General features: G+C 44.4%; 1 protein-coding gene and 1 long non-coding RNA gene across 2 annotated transcripts; one reads left to right on the top strand and one right to left on the bottom strand.

Annotated features, from left to right (window-relative positions):
- Nucleotides 1-1,332: 1,332 nt before the first annotated feature.
- LOC120719937 (extracellular calcium-sensing receptor-like) lies at nt 1,333-5,850 on the bottom strand. Its single transcript, XM_040009500.1, has 5 exons — nt 5,761-5,850; nt 4,818-4,925; nt 3,319-3,540; nt 3,104-3,227; nt 1,333-2,237 (listed from the first exon to the last, which is right to left on the bottom strand). The coding sequence occupies exons 1-5, from the start codon at nt 5,848-5,850 to the stop codon at nt 1,333-1,335; spliced, it is 1,449 nt and encodes a 482-aa protein (XP_039865434.1).
- A 2,511-nt stretch (nt 5,851-8,361) lies between these two features.
- On the top strand, nt 8,362-10,084 carry LOC120719702. Its single transcript, XR_005692736.1, has 2 exons — nt 8,362-8,752; nt 8,884-10,084. It is a non-coding gene; the product is annotated as an uncharacterized LOC120719702 (long non-coding RNA).
- Nucleotides 10,085-18,211: the final 8,127 nt, after the last annotated feature.

The following is an 18,211-nucleotide window of genomic DNA, read 5'->3' as shown; positions in this document are numbered from 1 at the left end:
CCAGGTGCAGGCTGTGAAAAGATGCCCCAGAGACAATCCAGCACATAACAGCAGGGTGCAAGATGCTAGCAGGCAAGGCATACATGGAACGCCATAACCAAGTGGCCGGCATAGTGTACAGGAACATCTGTGCCGAGTATAACCTGGAAGTCCCAAGGTCAAAATGGGAGATGCCCCCAAGGGTGGTGGAGAATGACCAAGCTAAGATCCTGTGGGACTTCCAGATACAGACGGACAAAATGGTGGTGGTAGACAAACAGAAGAAGACGGCCGTAGTGATCGATGTAGCGGTTCCGAATGACAGCAATATCAGGAAGAAGGAACACGAGAAGCTGGAGAAATACCAAGGGCTCAGAGAAGAGCTCGAGAGGATTTGGAGGGTGAAGGTAACAGTGGACCCCGTGGTAATCGGAGCACTAGGTGCGGTGACTCCCAAGCTAGGCGAGTGGCTCCAGCAGATCCCGGGAACAACATCGGAGTTCTCTGTCCAGAAGAGCGCAGTCCTGGGAACAGCTAAGATACTGCGCAGGACCCTCAAGCTCCCAGGCCTGTGGTAGAGGACCCGAGCTTGAAGGATAAACCGCCCGCAGGGGCGTGCTGGGTGTTTATATATATATAAGAAATAGATAAATATAATACAAAACTTTAATATTAGATAAAGATATTTAGGAAAAACAAAATGCAGTTTTTCAATAATGATTTTATTTATTAATGGAAAAAAGTTATGTCTTAATATCATCTGGGGCTGCTTTATGCTTCAGGACCAGGACAATTTCCTGTAATTGTTACTGTAGTTGATGGAACAGTGAATTCTGCTCTCTACCAGAAAATCAGTAGAATGTCTGGCCACGAGTTTATGACCTAAAGCTCAAAAGCTCACTTAGGCTATACCAAAGAACAATGATCATGAACACAACACCAAGTCTACCCCCGAGTGACTCAAAAAACCAAACAAAAGCAAAACATATCTAAAAATTTTGAGTGGCCTAGTCAAAGTCTTGATATAAATTTGAATAAGATGCTTGACATGACATGAAACAGGTTTATGATTTTCATTAAATTAAATTAATCATTTACAAACTAAACTTTGCATTTATTTGGATTATCTTTATCTTATATCAAAATGTATTTAATGATCTGAAACATTTAAGTGTGACAAATGTGAAAAAACTATGAATTGGGAAAGGGAGAAATATTTTTTCACCACCCTGTATATGTATAGGCATAGATTCAAAAACTGAGAAATAAATGAGTAAGTAATAAGGTAAAGTTATAAATAATTGATTGTGTCTAATATTTGATCTTCCTGTTATAATATTAAAAATTACAAACCTAAGTTGGATTTTTGTTCATTAAATATTTCTTGGTGTTTTTCTCGGGGTTAAACAAAATTATAAAACATTTTGGAGCAAATATACACATTATTAGTCCAAAGCTGGAGGCCAGAATGGCAAAAATCTCAACAGCCACAGTGAATTTCCCAGGAGAGCTGACATATGCTGGGATAAAGGTGATCCAGACAGTACAGAATATCAGCATGCTGATGGTGATAAATTTAGCTTCATTGAAATTATCAGGTAATTTGCGGGCTAAAACAGCTAAAACAAAGCAAAAGGCAGCAAGTAGGCCTATGTAACCGAGCACAGCCCAGAAGCCAACAGCAGAGCCTAATGCACATTCCAGTATGATTTTCTCCTTGTATGCGGTTAGATTTTTAATTGGGAATGGAGGGCTAAGTACCAACCAAATAGTACATATTAAAACTTGAATAAAGGTGAAAGACACAACAGTCATTCTTTGTTGTGGAGGACCAAACCATTTCATCACATTGCTACCTGGAAGTGTAGCTTTAAAAGCCATTAAAACCACTATAGTTTTCCCAAGTACACAGGAGATACAGAGTACAAAGGTGATGCCAAACGCAGTGTGACGCAGCATGCAGGACCACTCTGATGGTGCTCCAATGAAAGTTAATGAACATAAGAAACACAGAGTCAGTGAGATGAGCAGCAGGAAGCTCAGCTCAGAGTTGTTGGCTCGGACAATTGGAGATGTCCTGTGATGAAAAAATATAGCTACAGTGGTAAGGGCCAGACAAGCACCCAGAACTGAGAGTGTAGCCAAGATGATTCCAAGGATGTCTTCAAATGAAAGAAACTCTACAGGCTTAGGGATACAAGTGTCTCTCTTTGCATTAGGCCAGAATTCCTTGTGGCAGGGTAAACAATCAGCTGAATCTGAATGTAAAGAAAAAGAAGAGAGACAGAAAGAAGGCTTCAACAATTAATTTGTTAATTTTTTTTGTTATGCACATCCATCCATCCATCTTCTTCTGCTATATCCGGGCCCGGGTCGCGGGGGCAGCAGTCTAAGCAGAGAAACCCAGACCTCCCTCTCCCCAGCCATCTCCTCTAGCTTATCCAGGGGAACAAAAAGGCATTCCCAGGCCAGACGAGGGATATAATCCCTCCAGCGTGTCCTGGGTTTGCCCCGTGGCCTCCTCCCGGTGGGACATGCCTGGAACACCTCACCCAGGAGACACCCAGGAGGCATCCTTGTCAGATACCGAACCACCTCAACTCTCTTTTCAATGTGGAGGAGCAGCGGCTCTACTCTGAGGCCATCCCGGATGGCTGAACTTCTCACCCCATCTCTAAGGGTGGGTCCAGCCACCCTTCGGAGGAAGCTCATTTCCGCCGCTTTTGTCAGTGATCTCGTTCTTTCGGTCATTACCCACAGCTCGTGGCCATAGGTGAGGGTAGGGACGTAGATCGACCGGTAAATTGAGAGCTTCGCTTTTACGCTCAGCACGCTTTACGCTTCACCACGACGGACCGGTGCAGTGTCCGCATCACTGCGGCCGCAGCACCAATCCATCTGTCGATCTCCGGCTCCCTTCCCCCGAACACTCGCGAACAAGACCCCGAGATACTTGATCTCCTCCACTTGGGGAAGGAACTCATCCCCGACCCGGAGTGGGCACTCCACCCTTTTCCGGCTGACAACCATGGCCTCAGATTTGGAGGTGCTGATCTTCATTCCCACTGCTACTGTTATGCACACTAAAATAATTTTGAATATATGTAAAATCATTTTATTTTACCTGTTGTATTACTAGTCTCTCCTTCAGGACACAGTATACAGTCATAGCAGCAGATGGGTTTTCCTTTCTGCAGCACTTTACGAGTTCCTGGAGGACAACTGGCACTGCACACTGACACTGGCACCTGTGAGAGATAAAGCCAAAACAAAAGATATATATATATAAATCCTTAATCCTCCAAAGTGCAGTGTGGATCTTGTCTTTTGATTCATTACTTGGGTGCCATCCTCCATCCAGGTTATGTTCTGGTTAATCTGGAACTCTTGGCCAATTGGCAGTGATGCATCATAAAGTCCTACTGTTACCAACTCTGTTTTTCCAGTTTCACTCTTCTGCCAGTTAACCAACTCATAAATAGCCACAGGATCCCCATTAGCATTAAATGACACATCATAACCATTTCGGGAAAATTTTACTTTCTTCAGCTCTGCTAAAATCTGTATGTTAGAAAGGAATGGAACGCAGAGAAAAGATATGCCAAAATATTAGGCCTTACACTAATATTTGATTTCATGAAGAATACATTAGGGGTAACAAAAGAAACTATATTAGCATATACATTTGAGCTGACCTGTTTGGACTCTAACTTGTTTAGTTTGTCACACTTAGCTATGCCATTGGTTCTCTGACACACTGTATTATGGATGGCATGTGCTATTGCATACACAGCCTTGTACACCATGTTAGTAATTCTGAGCTGAGATGTGTCAGTATACGGGATTTGAAGATTCTGTATGTCTTCAGTTCCATCACATATCTTCTTGTCTACAACAGGACCTAAACAATAGAGGACACAGGGACTGTTTCATCACTGCAAGATTTAAAATTTCATTAACACATTTTCATTTGTCATGTATTTACCAAATCATATTAATATAAAATTCCTTAATAGACAACAAATCACATTTTTAAAATGGGACAAAATCACTACATTAACTGAGTGCCTAAACCTCACCCCAGAGATCAGAACATAAAGAATTAATTAAAAAAAGTATTTAACCTTATATTTGAGCAAAACAAAAGTTGCTAAAGATCAGAAGGATTTTCTCACTTTTTTTCATTTTGCAGTTGAACGATTCCTCCCAGAACTCAGTAAGCATAGGGGATGTAGCTACTTGAGAGGAAGACAAATTAAGCAGGAAATCTCTGAAACCGGGGATTACAGACTTCTGAATCCCAAATCCAATGGCCCCAGCACAGAAATTAAACCTTCTAAATTCTGAATCAGTTATCCATGACTCACTGCCTATCCACTGGCGAGGTGGGGAAGGCTCACGTGAAAGCTCCTCCAACAGAATTTTCATGTCACCAGAAGCAACAAATGCCACAATAACCACTGCTGTAGACCTTAAGAAAGAATGCAATACATTAAGAAATTTCTTGTAACTTTTGTTAATCCAGTATTAATCTAACTTTCTTAATCTAATAGACAGCAGTAAATAAAACACAAAACAATAAGCAGAATTAATTCAGTGGATGGATGGATTTCTTTAAGCAAATCTCAATCTAAGCAAAACCTGTCATGTAGAGACCTGCGGATAACACTTGCTACTTCTTGGATCCTGCTATGTGGGTGAGTCCGATAGAAAGATACAGAATATTCCACACAGATTCCCTCTTTTTGTGCTGCTTCTAGAAAAGATGCCATGCCACTATTTCCATAATCTGAATCCGAACGAACAGCACCTATCCAAGTCCAGCCAAAGTGCTTTACCAGCTTGGCTAGCGCTTCAGCTTGGAAACGATCACTGGGGATTGTTCTGAAAAAATTGGGGTACTGCTGCTTGTCAGACAAACATGCGCAAGTGGCATAATGGCTCACCTAAAGCAAAAAAGGAAACAAAACTCTTTTAAGGATGGCACAATAAAAACTCATTTGCATGCTTATTAGAAATACAAAGATTGCCATTTACTTGAGGAATATTAAAAGACCCAAGGATGCGTGACATGCTGATGGATGGTGTAGACCCAGACTCACCAACAATAGTCATCACCATACCAGATAGTGAGCAGTTGCCACCTGTGTAAAACACAGGGTCCAAGCTATTTAACAACTGAAATGCCACATGCACTGCCACGGGCACTGATGAACATGAGTCATAGATCTGATACCCGAGCCTTATCCCGGGCAGAAGCTTTGTGCTGTTGTTAATCTCTTCGATGGCAAAGACCATTGCTCGTGAGAAGCGCAGCTCACGGGTATTAATGCTGCAAAAACAACATCAACTCAATATTCGATTTTAAACTACATAGATTTCAGATATTTTAAGCTTCAACAGAAAAAAAGACAGTAAGGAAAATGTTTAGTTTGGCCACAAACAACTAATAACTGCAAATCATCTGAGGATAAAATATAAGGGTTAAATTCACCATACAAGATTAGTAACTGATATCAAAGCAAAATGACATATTATTAATATATAATAACAGTGATAATAATATAGGCATTTATCTCATGTTAAAAATTCATAAGAAAGTTTACAAAGTATAATTTCACTTTTGAAGAAAATAAAGTATCAGTATCACTAATATTAAAAAATTATTGATTCTTTACAAATTATTAGACAACATACAGGTCAGACTCTTACTATTCCAGCACAACCAAACATGTTTTGTAAACCAATCCTTTTACTTACTGACCTCCCACTGCATCTCACTGGCTCAGGCATGGTAGTGTAGTCATGGTTTACTGCTTGCATGTAGTAGTGGATTGAGAAAACACCACCAATAACATAGTCCCCATCCATTGAGAATGCAGGGATACGAGTGCTACCCTGCAGCTTACATTTCACAGAAGAAGCCACAGATCTATCCTGAGCCTCTGTAGGCATTTGATCCAGACCATCTAGAGATAGATCTAGGGCAAGAGCTGATTTCAGCTCAACCAAATACAGATATAATTTCAGACAAATGAACACAGCTGACAGCTCCATCCCTGCCTGATGTCAGGCATCTGTTATGGGTGTGTTTTCACTGATTTATATAGTTGTTCAAAGGCAGTGCTACGTCTTTATTATGACATGCTCTTACGCAGCAGTCTTTTAGAAAGTCATTATGTTCTATAATTTGTATTTTACCGCATCTTGAAATGTGTTCAAAAATAATTTACAAGCAATACATTTTATTATTAGCCTCTCAGAAAAAATAATCGGTAATAATGCTCAATAATTTGAGCAATGCCTATGAGGTTAAAAAAAATAGTAATAGCATAGTATTTTGCATAATACAGTATACTGGAAATGAAAGGCTGTTTTCAAATTTTTATATTTGAGCTCTGTGAGTTCCTAAAGGGATAACCTTGTCAGACCATCACTTACTCACTACCAAACCTGTCATGTTGAATGACATTACAGGCAGCAAAACATTCCCCATAGCACATGTGCTCATGGTGAACCGACCTCATCTGTGAAAACCACAGGGCACCAATGGTGGACATACCAATTCTGGTACTATATGGGAAATGCCCAACAGACTCCATGATGCTGGGCAGTGACCACACAGGCCACTAAAGAACGTTGGGCCTTCAAGTAGTGATGTGCGATACCACTGATTTCCTTTCCGATTCGATACCAAGTAAAATTCAGGGTGGTATCGACGATACTGATTTGATACCGATACTTTGTACAAAAACTTACAAAACACCTTGCCTGCCTGCAGCACTAAAGGACTCCGTGAGAGACGTCTGTCTCGCCCTAGCAGCACCTGTCCCTTTCCACTGCTCCTCCTCAGTTCGCCTCAACATACATTCGTCATATTCTGTGATATGATTTACTCTAAGGTGTTTGACAAGGTTAGTGGTGTTGCCACAACACCTAACTTTCTTGTCACATGTATCGCAAACCATGTCTCGGCTGTTTGTGGATGTAAAATACATCTGCACATGACTCCATTTATGCTCAGCCATTGTTGTGAGTGCACACGCCAAGGGGCTGCCATATATTTATACTAGGGGTGCAACGATACACAAAATTCACGGTTCGGTTCGGTTCGATACTTTGGTGTCACGGTTCGATATTTTTTCAATACAAAAAAATGTTCATGCCTTTTTAATTTGTCATTTATTAAAATTATAAATATATATTTTAACTCAAAAGTACAGTTTTTAAATTTAACCCTAACCCTTGTGCGTGTTTTTTATTTTGACAGCGAATGCGCACCTGCGGACCACTTATGTGCAGCCCTGGTTATATAGCTCATCATATTGCAGCCACAGAAATTATTTTGTCCATGAAACCATAAAGCTGCACTTTCTTTTTGCCTTATAGTCTGATTTGTCATAACTTTTCCGTTTTGTGGTAAGCTTTTCTTTGGCTGTCACTTCTTCACCCTGACCTGTCTTATTTGGCTCAGCAGAACTGAAATATATATCCTGCTGCTTTTACACACGCACTCACATAACGCTCAGCGATTCTCTGCGCGATCAACCTCTCACATGTTGAAGCTTGCTGCCGGAGATTTCACTTGTCATGTTTGTGTAGTAAGCTAACGATTAATAAGACAATGTCAGAGGAATTGGTGCGCAAATTATCATCACTCACCAATCAGTACTGTCCGAGCGATTGCAAAGTGAAAGCAAAAAAAACAAGTGCAAATTCAAACGCGATTTCAATATGTCACATATTGACAGTGGCTCACCGATGCCAATGACATAATTACCCAGCTACATTTCCGAAAGAATGCAAAAGCATTGACATATATTTTTCCTTCCTACAATAGCCCGACGGGCAGGGCAGAGATAGATTTTGGTAGCCCGACTGGAAAAATCGCTAGCCCCAGGACGTCGGGCTAGCGATATTGCGAGCCCTGTATCTGATTGAGGAATCATGCATCTTTGGAAAAGAGAGTTTATTACAGTGGCTCTGTAATGTAATGTAATGTAATCTGTATAGTATGGCTCTTTCCAAAATAAAAGCTATACTATACGCTTCTTCTGGGCTATATTCTCAGCAGCATATTAAACATATCAGGTCCCCATAAGGAGACTCATGTGCTAACGGCTGTCTAAATGACTCGGCTAAAGTTTGTAGCATGCATGCTTGTTGTTTTTGCACTAGGATGATGTAAATGTGCAGTCATATTCGTTGTGTTCCCACTAGTGCTTTCAGGTTAATCTCGTTGAAATGACGTTAACGCCACAACACGGCAAATCTCCGTTAACGAGCTACCCCTGATCGCCCCGTGCATGGGGCTAGACGGCCAACACGTTAACGAGCTAACTGCGCTAACACACTAGTTCCCACCCATGTAATTGAGCATTGCGTGTGAAGAAAATATAATCTGATTAAACATTATTCAGCTTTAAACATTGTTCAGCTTTAAAGTTACTGTGCAACTGTGTAATAAAAATGTGCTCACGACTTTGGCCTTGAGAGCGATAAGAAGCGATCGCCTCATCCTGCAGGTGCAAGATATCTGCAAGCGAAGAGGCTAGAACACCCAAGGCCGATTTCCTTTTATGGAGTTGTTTTTCTGCTAGTGCAGCACTTTCCCCCCTCCTGTAAGTTTTAGAGAATATATACCCATCCTCACAGCAAATCTTCGGAATCTCCTGATGTGAGCTGTGTTGAGAGGTTGTCTCTGTCACAATAAAAGTTCACTGATTCCCCATCTGCCGCAGGTGTCCGGTTGTCTTCATTCTCCGCCAGCCTGGTTAAGTCAATTCCTCCTTAACATCTAAAAGAACCTATTTAATGAAGGAAGACGGGTTCACTTTGTGTTTAATATTATTCTATTGCATGTTGTTGTTTTTTTTTTAATCCTTCAATTGGCGTCACGAACAGGATCCGCTCCAGGTCAACTGGAACGGATGGGAGGACTTCGGCCGTGGTCTGAGTGAACGGAGTTTGGACAAAAGTTGTGTGCACACAAAAACAAGGTAAGCAGACCTTTTATTTCTGCTATATTGAACATTATAAAAATACTTAGTGTCCAAACTCCTAGTAATTCATAACCAAAATTGTCTGGCTTACTTAAGGCTTGTTGAGAATCAGACAAGTGAATAAGAGATAAGTGAATAAGAGATAAGTGAATAAGAAATAAGTGAATAAGTGAATAAAGATAAGAGTGAACTGAGGTCTGACCACGGTTGCAGCCGACGGGTTGCTCTCCGGTGTCGGATACATACCTCAGTGCAGGTCTGGGACCTTGAAAGGGTTTATTAGTAACGCCTTTCTAAACAATTAAAAGGTTAAAGGCCTTGAGAATATTTTTTAGTAATATTCTCTAAACTACAGAAGGGTTAGGAAGGCCCAGAGGACTTTATTAGAAAAGATCCTCTAAAACTTAAAAAGGAAAAGTACTGGTTGGAGTCCAAAGGAGGGGTCCCTTTGATCAATAGGAGAAAACGGATCTCTTCTTAAAACCCCGATGATTTTAGTGTTTTAAATGTTTTGATGTTCTGTTTGATATTTGACACACATAAATACACGCTGAATGCTTGCTGTGGAACACTGGGCAGGACAGTTTGGTTCTCCGTTGTTCACAGATTACACAATTAAAGGAACTAGGTTCCTCTTTTGGTTAAAATAATACACCACACATAGAATTTTTTTTTTTTTTACACATTTATTAAATACATAAGGAGGGTAATGAGTGACTGCAGGTAATGTGTGAAGTGTGAATGAGACGTGTGAACAAGGTGACAACCAACTAGCACCCCTATCAGGAAGCTCTAGGCAAGGTTACCCGCCAGACTCCGGTTTGGTAGAAGCTTGGTAACACCTGAAGGGATATTTCAGTGCTGACTCACCTTTAAAGCAGCGCCCCAGCTGTTAGTGCCTAACAGAGGCAGACACCCAGCTGGCCCAAATTCTCCTTTAAAATCAATAAAAGAACACTCCTCCATTGACAGTAAAATGGATGGAGAATTAGATAGAGAAACTAATGATGATGGTTGGGGTCCCGGTGTTATTCTTAGCACATTGGGAGAACAATTAACATGTGTTGAGACAGTCATCAACTCCACACACCAGCCTAAAGAAGCAAAAAAGCAGAAAGAGTTATTGAGGAAAACAGCTGAAAGGTTAATGAAAGAAAAGGGAAAGAACGAGGGGAGTAGTGGTAACTGGGGAATAATTTGGCAGAATAAGGCTATGCAGGCAAAAGAGAAAGAGGAAGAAGCCAACTCAGCAGCAGCAGGAGCAGGTGTGATGAGCGGGGTGAGACACAGAAAGGAAGCAGATAAGCACGCAGGCCGCAAAGCTAAATTTAATCACTGGGTGTGTTTATGGGAAACTGCAAAACCACACATGAAGAAAAATAGGTCTCAGCCACCTCCCTATTCTGCCTCAACTCCTCCCTCAGCAGGCATATATCCGGTACTTAATATCTCTGGTGGAATAATGACTATTGGAGAAGAACCGCCCGTAGCTCCAACTCCCCTAGATACTAAGCATTTTTGCCCAGGAAGCTCCTCTCTGTCGGCGACATCCTCAGCTAGTAGTAGAGCCCCCTCTTCTATGTCCCATTGTTTTGGAACCGGATCTGAGGGCCTAACTGACCCCCCTGCGAGCGCACCATTTGCGGTTCGAATGAACAGACAGGAACCCACTGAACAACAATTAACTGATCAAGAAGCAGCATTACGCAGCTGCTTAAATGAACATAGGTCAGTGGTCCAGGTGAATAATCATGTTGCGTCAGCCCCTCTTTCCCGGTCCAACCCCTTTGCCAGCACTCCTGTCGCTGTTAAAGGAGATCTGACTGCTACTGCAAAAACTGAGCCTGGCACTTCACCAAATGTCACAGTTACCATGTCTTTGGTGGGCCGTCAGGATCCGGAAACACAGATGAGTTTAGCCCACATTTTTGCTGACACTGCTACCCCACCAGGCGGGGAGGAAACTGAGGATACTGATGATGAACTCAGTGACCTTAACAATACACCCCCCTCTACCCCTCCCAGTTTAGGATATCAGACTAGATCTAAGGGCCCTGTGCCTCAGCCTCCAGGCATATTTCCCCTGGTCCAGACTAAAGCGCAACGTAGACCAGTGTATCAACCTTATTCATTCGGAGATGTCCAGGCCCTAGTGGACAAACTCCCTGACATAATGGAGGGAGGGAATGCCTGGTTGGCTGGTTTGGATAAATACACAGCTGGACAGGACCTCGCACTGGGAGATTTTAGAGCTATTATAACTAGGTGCACATCCCGATCTCAGGCAGCGGACCTGGAACAAAATGCAGGTACTACCATGCATGAGAACGAGGTGCCACTAATGCAGGCCTTGAGGTTTATTGGACCGGCCCTGCGCAAACAATTCCCACCCAAAAATCAAGGCACCTTACAGAAATTTAAATGGGAGGGAAAGCAAAATCCCACCCATTATTTAAATCAGGCTGTTGAAGACTGGGTGAACCATACAGGTCATCACCCCAGTAGGACTTGTTCACAGAGCATGTGGTTTAGAAAGGCGGTGCTGAGGGGCATTCCGGAGTCAGTAAGCCAGAAAATGGAGGATAATCCTGATTTGCAGGACTGTGACTTTGCAATCTGGAAGAAACATTTGATTTTTAATCTTAACAAAGTGCAGATTAAGTCTGATGATAAAGCGGAGAGCGTCGAAGATTTACAGTTGCAACTGTTGAAGGTTCAGCTGCAGAAAGCTAAAAACGACCTGGGTGGAAAAGGTGACAAGCCTAAAAAGCAGCTTGTGGCTGCTGCAGCTCCCCCTCCTGGTCCAGTTGCCCCTGATTTGTATCCGAACCCATGGCCAACTGATCCACAGCCCCCCCAGTATGGTGCTTATCACTCCCCGGCCCCTTATGGGCAGAGAGGTTCCCCATTTGGAGGAAACAGAGGTGGTTTCAGGGGAAGGGGTCAGATGGGAGGTGGTAGGGGAGGCCAGATGTATGTTTGTTTCCGGTGTGGACAACCTGGACACTGGGCTAAAGCGTGCCCTTTGAACCCGGCTGCTGGAAGAGGCAGGGGAGCCCGTGGTGGGCCCTATCAGCATCCTGGCCACAGAGGTGGACCTCGTGGTGCTGTAGTTGGAGTGCCCCCGGCCCCACAGATGCCTGTGATGGGGTGGGAGTACTACGAGGGTGGTCCCCAGCTATAGGACACCCCACAGACTGCCCAGGACGGTGAAGGGACAACGGCGGACCCTATGCTGTCCATAACTGTAGATAGAAGGAGAAGCAGCTTTTTAGTGGACACTGGAGCTACGTACTCCACCATTAAGGATGTTGCTCGTGAAAGACTTACTGACAGAGTGATTACAGTGGTGGGCATATCTGGGGAACCTAAAACTCTGCCTTACACCGTGCCCCTCCCCACAACGGTTGGAGATCAGACCTTGTTACACAGCTATGTTTGTTCAAAACAGGCGCCTGTGAATTTACTGGGAAGAGACTTGTTGATTAAATTAGGAGCCACAATACTCTGCTCTTCACAAGGCCTAACTGTGACTCTCCCTACTGGGGTTGTACTTCCCTGCTCTGATGGGCCAGAGGGAGGTGGTCAGTTTCTGCTGCAACCCTCCTCCTGTTTGGCGGACTCTGCTGACATCTACTGGGCATTATTGGAAGTTGAAACACCTGCTGAACCAGGAATTTGGACTGCTTTTCAGCAATGGCGGCCGTGGCTCTCACTCCTACATCCTTATGTCCCTCCCCCTGACCCACCTCATGTTACACTGTTTTATGACAGGCATGACACCACCTGGTACCAGCACATGTTCCAAAAGCAGTGTGAGGGGCGGGCTTGGTCTCTGAACATGTCGTGCATTTTTGCGGCACCTGAGGGGGTGGCAGCAGCGGTTACTTTTACAACAGATCAATTACAGTGGTACATGATGTCTGATGAGGCAGCTCCCCATGTGTCACTGGCCTTACATCCTGGACACCAGGCTAAGGAGCTGGGTGGAATGGTTTAAACGTTCCCTTGCGGCCACTGACTGGACACCTACAAAACTCCCACAGGTTTTGTTTTCTCCATCTACCAAGACATACCAAATTTTAAATGATTGCTTTAATTCCTCAACACTGCAACATGAAGTGGTCAGCAGGTCACATGGAAGAGAACACACAGACCACTGTGATGCTGCGGCTTTACTGGACTCTCTTCCAGATTGTTTGTGGTCACTTGGACCCACAGATGTAGGTTTAGTTGATGTGGGGCCAGTCTCTTTTCAACTGTCATCTACTACCCCCTTGTGGCAGCCTCAGTACCCACACAGACCGGAGGCTGAGGCTGGGATTGCAGAAACAATTTCTGGTTTGGTCACTGCCGGTGTCTTGGAGCCCTCCTGCTCTAAGTGGAACACGCCCATCCTACCCGTTGAGAAAAAAGGCACGGGGAAGTTCAGAATGGCACATGATTTGAGAAGGATTAATGCCTTACTTGGCACTTCTACTTTGCCTGTGCCTAATCCTTATGTTGCCTTGGCCAACCTCCCACCATCTCATGCCTGGTTCACCTGCATTGACTTGGCTAATGCCTTTTTCTGCCTCCCACTTCGTGAGTCACTGCGTGACATTTTCTCATTTACATTTAGAGGCCGACAATGGCGTTACACTCGCTTACCACAGGGATTTGCCCTCTCCCCAGGACTGTTTAATCAGTGTTTGAAAGAACTTTTACAAACCTGCCCACTACCATCTGACTGTATGTTAATACAATATGTGGATGACCTTTTGCTGTCTGCCCCCACGGCTGACATCTGTTTGGAGGCCACCAGAGTGGTACTTCACCACCTGGCCAACACAGGTTTTAAAGTGAGCAAAAACAAACTACAGATTGCAAGAAAAACAGGTTTCTTTTCTAGGCCGCATGGTCTCACAGTCCGGTATTTCCTTGTCCCCAGAACACAGGAACTCCATTTTGCACTATCCAAAACCTCTAACTGTAAAAGACATGTTGTCATTTTTGGGCCTGACTGGTTACAGCAGGACCTATGTCCCAGACTATGTTGGCCTTACTTCCCCTCTGCGCGTTTTTGGTAAATGAACAAGGCATGAGAAACCTATCTGCTCCCCTATCATGGACTATAGAAGCAGAACAGGCGTTTATAAAGTTTAAAACAACAGCTTTCTGTCGCCTCTAACTTGCTGTGCCAGATTACACCTTGCCTTTTTCATCTTGATGTTTCTGGAACTGGAACCCATATCAATGGTATCCTGTTCCAGAAAAAAGGGGGAGAGAGAAAAGTGTTGACATATGTAAAGTGTAATGCTTGACAACACTGGAAAAACGCCACCCACCGTGCACACAACACGTTTCGGGACTTGCAAAAATCATTCAGAAAACAGCACACATAGTGATGAACAACCCCACTAAAAATTTTGACATCACACAGTGTGGTGGCCTACGTCTCCTCACAGGCCTTCACACTCATGTCACATCAGGCAGAGACCGCCTCAGTACCATTTTGGAAGCACCACACATCACCTACTCACATGAAGGCATAAACATGGCTGATCACATGGGATCAGGGGAACCACATATGTGTGAAGAAGTTGTGCAGGTACAGGAGAAAATCAGGCCAGATTTGCATGCAGAAACCTCTACTGGACGCAGAAAAAGATTGGTTCACAGATGGATGTTGTTTCAGAACTGAAAGTGGAATGTTGAAAGCTGCATGGGCAATAGTGGAACAGACAGACATGAGATGGAAAACAGTGAAAGCAGAGCAGTTGACAGGACAACAGTCTGCACAGAGAGCTGAACTGAGAGCGGTGATTGAAGCCTTAAGGATGGGAAAGGGACAGAAAGTGAATATATACAGTGATTCAGCTTATGCTGTGGGAGCAGTGCATGTGGAGCTCAAGCAGTGGCTAAGAGCTGGTTTTTTGACAGCCAGCGGAAAGCCTATTAAACATGAGACAGAAATGAGGGAATTAGCGGAAGCACTGTTGTTACCTGTTAAGGTGGCAGTGGTAAAATGCAAAGGACACAGTGCCGGATTGGACTTAGTGGCATTAGGTAACAAACAGGCCGACTTAGTAGCTAAGCAGACAGCTGGTTACTTACCCTCCCTGATTATGGTAATGGACCCAGAAGCCACACCCCCTCCAGAAAGACCACCCATACAACTAGGCCTAGCCACAATCAGAGAGTTACAGGACAAAGCCAGCCCCCAGGAAAAATCATTATGGGTAACAAGAGGGGCCACAAACACAGATGTTTGGCGTGGCCCAGATGGAAGGCCCATTCTACCGCCAGGGGTCAGACAGACAGCCATGGAAGAGGCACATGGAGTGGGGCATGTGGGACCTGCACAAATGATGAGGAACTTAGCCGCCTGGTGGCACCCTTATCTAAAAGACATGACAAAATACATGGTTAAAACCTGTAAAGAGTGCAACCAATTTGGAATCAAGCCCGCCTTCAAGCCAATAGCAGGGTACTTCCCCATTCCAATTTGTCCAGGAAAAGAAATAATCATTGATTACACAGACATGGTGGACAGAGTGGGTAGTTACAGGTACCTGCTGGTGGCTGTGGATGCATTTTCAGGTTGGCCAGAAGCCTGGCCGACAGCAAGTGAAAACAGTGGAACTGTGGTGAAGTGTCTGATTAATCATTATATACCACAGCATGGGTTTCCCGAGGTCATAAGGTCGGACAATGGTTCACATTTCAGGAACCACGATCTGCAGAGGGTTGAAGCCGCATTAGGTTTGAAACATAAGTTTGGCTCAGTTTACCACCCCCAATCCCAGGGGAAAGTGGAAAGGATGAATCAAACTCTAAAAACTAAATTGGCTAAAATCTGTGCACAGACCAAATTAGATTGGGTTAAGGCATTGCCTCTTGCATTAATGTCCATAAGATGCTCAGTAAATCAAACCTCTGGTTACACTCCATTTGAGTTTGGAGCATGGCAGGCCTTTTCCTGGCCCCTCCTCTCGCCTGTTAATGTCGGATGAAGCTGATTCAGACCTCGATCCGAGGACATATTATAACATGCTCCGCAGTTTTGTTGCCCAGTATTCCTCACAGGTCGCTGAAAGAAACCAGCAAGAGCAGAAAGAGGCGGCTGCACCTGGAATGGACTACGTCCTCCTGAAAGTCACAAAGAGAAAGTGGGCTGAGCCTCGCTGGACAGGCCCTTACCGCATAACAGAGCGGACCTCCCACGCTGTCAGGCTCGAAGGGAAAGGTGACACCTGGTTTCATTACACACAGTGCGCTGCTGCCACCGAACCAGGAAGAACCTTGAGAGAGGTGCAGAAGGACCTGTCAGAAGGAGCTGCAACAGCATCACCAACCACTTGAGGGAGCCAAAACTCAACCTACAAGCCGGCTGGTTACAAAAGGGGTGTTCTTCATACTGAACTAAACATTTTTATTTTTCTATTTTTAACATCTTTTATGATTTTGCTTTTATATTGGCTTGAGTTTTTAAGATTTACATTTTACATGCAATAGTTTTAATCGCTGAAAGCTCATTTAAAGTTGTGTCACTGATACTTTTTGTTGCTCTTTAACTCCTAGAACACGCCCTTGGCGAGGTGGGGGGAACTGGACCACCTTTCTGTGCCCCATCATCTTCTATTAGAAGACATACAAGCTAAGTAAACATGTCTTGGCCCTTCCCCTGAAATGACAGGCAGGCAAAGATGTTGCGTCTTTGTTTGCTTCCTGGCCCTGGGTCTCATTCCCATTGGCATAATCCTGATCTGTGAAGGGCCCCCGAAACTTATGACACCCTAAAGTGCAAAAGCTTAGCCCCCTTCTGACAGTCCCAATCTGACAAATGTAGCCCCTAGGGTCTTGCCCACCACTTCCTCTCCAGTTTTGCCCACGCCCGATCCATTTAGAAAGAAACGAGCCACGGTTACCTCCTGTACCCCAAGTACGACTAGAATGATTACTCTCTGTGTCCCCAACATAAAAAGTTGGGTAGTCGAAATAGATTTCGCTAGCTTCCAGTCACTCCCGTCACCAAAGACCAAGGGGAGATCTTTTTAAACCTTGCAGTACATCTCTCCTCCTCAGTGTGGGTATATAACCCTGGGAGGTTGGCATCAGTGGAAGTGGTCCAGTTTAGTGTCAGAAACGGACCCTCGATTGGTCCAAGCAACTCTAGGGGTCAGGCTTTGCACTGGAGAAACCAAAATATGCTCAAGAATAGCAAAAAAAAACCGGATCTTTCAGGCTTAATTTTCACCCTAAAAGATCTGGCCTGACCTCCTGTTAACAATTTATACTTGCCCCTTGGACTGATCGCAACGCCCTGTATTGGCAAATGGAAATATGTCTAGCGTTGGTGCAGCTCCAAGCTCTGTAGTTTAAAGATGATAATCCCACCTTTAATGGCCTCCGGTGACATATACAAACGGGGGGAGAAAACGGCCGAATACGCATTGTAGAGACAAATAAAATGTCTAAAGATGACCTCTTCCAAATTCTAACCGGTATTTCTGGAGCAACAAACAACTGGTTACTATTAGCTGAACAAGCTGCTGACAAGACGGCTTCCGACTGCATAGTGTGTATGGGAGCCCGCCCCACTTTAAGAGTGGTACCGGCGCCAGTCAATAGTGCATGCCTCCTGCATCTTATGAACAATACAAACGTCGGTCATGTCTCCATCTGGAAAACCACTTCGTCTACAACTCAACGCTCAGTCTCTAATAAACCACCCTCTTTTCCTCAGATGTAGCTGTGACATTCACTGTATTAACCTGACTGGCAATTGTTAACTAGTAGCTTGAACTATTCTTGGTGCACTGAGTGCGGTTATGAAACCAAACTTCCGACCTACGGATGGGCTGATTTGTGGTGGGTGGTGGGGCAATAACAAGGTATATGATGGTTTCCCTCGGGAGCGTCAGGTCTTGCGCTCTCATAAAATTTATTTACCGTTAGTCACTCCAGGAGATCTCGCGGAGCGGCGGACATCGAGGGGGGCCGCCCCGCTGCCGCGGCAACCGCCGCGTGCATACAACTGTATGCGAAGTCCCAGGTGTCAGCGCGAAGCCAATCCGGTCGGTAGGGAGGCGGTGCGGGAGGACCCGCGGGGCTCCCGAGAGACAGAGGAAAGGACTTTAGAAACTCAGGGTGGGGGGGGGGAAAGCAGGCGGGTACCGTATCCGCGACGGGGGAGGAGGGGGGAATAGAAAGTGCGGAAGGTGGGACAGGACGGAACCGACAGCACG

The sequence above is a fragment of the Simochromis diagramma genome, unplaced genomic scaffold (genome assembly GCF_900408965.1).
Source record: "Simochromis diagramma unplaced genomic scaffold, fSimDia1.1 OVJJ01000344.1, whole genome shotgun sequence".
Taxonomy (NCBI): Eukaryota; Metazoa; Chordata; class Actinopteri; order Cichliformes; family Cichlidae; genus Simochromis; species Simochromis diagramma.
This window is presented reverse-complemented; position numbering and strand designations above follow the sequence as displayed.

Coding starts and splice junctions, on each gene's coding strand:
- LOC120719937 (XM_040009500.1), bottom strand. CDS start 5,850: ATGGATGGGGACTATGTTATTGGTGGTGTTTTCTCAATCCACTACTAC. Junction 4,926..5,760: donor ACACTACCATGCCTGAGCCA/GTGAGATGCAGT, acceptor TTTTTGCTTTAG/GTGAGCCATTATGCCACTTG. Junction 3,541..4,817: donor CTGAAGCGCTAGCCAAGCTG/GTAAAGCACTTT, acceptor TCTAACATACAG/ATTTTAGCAGAGCTGAAGAA.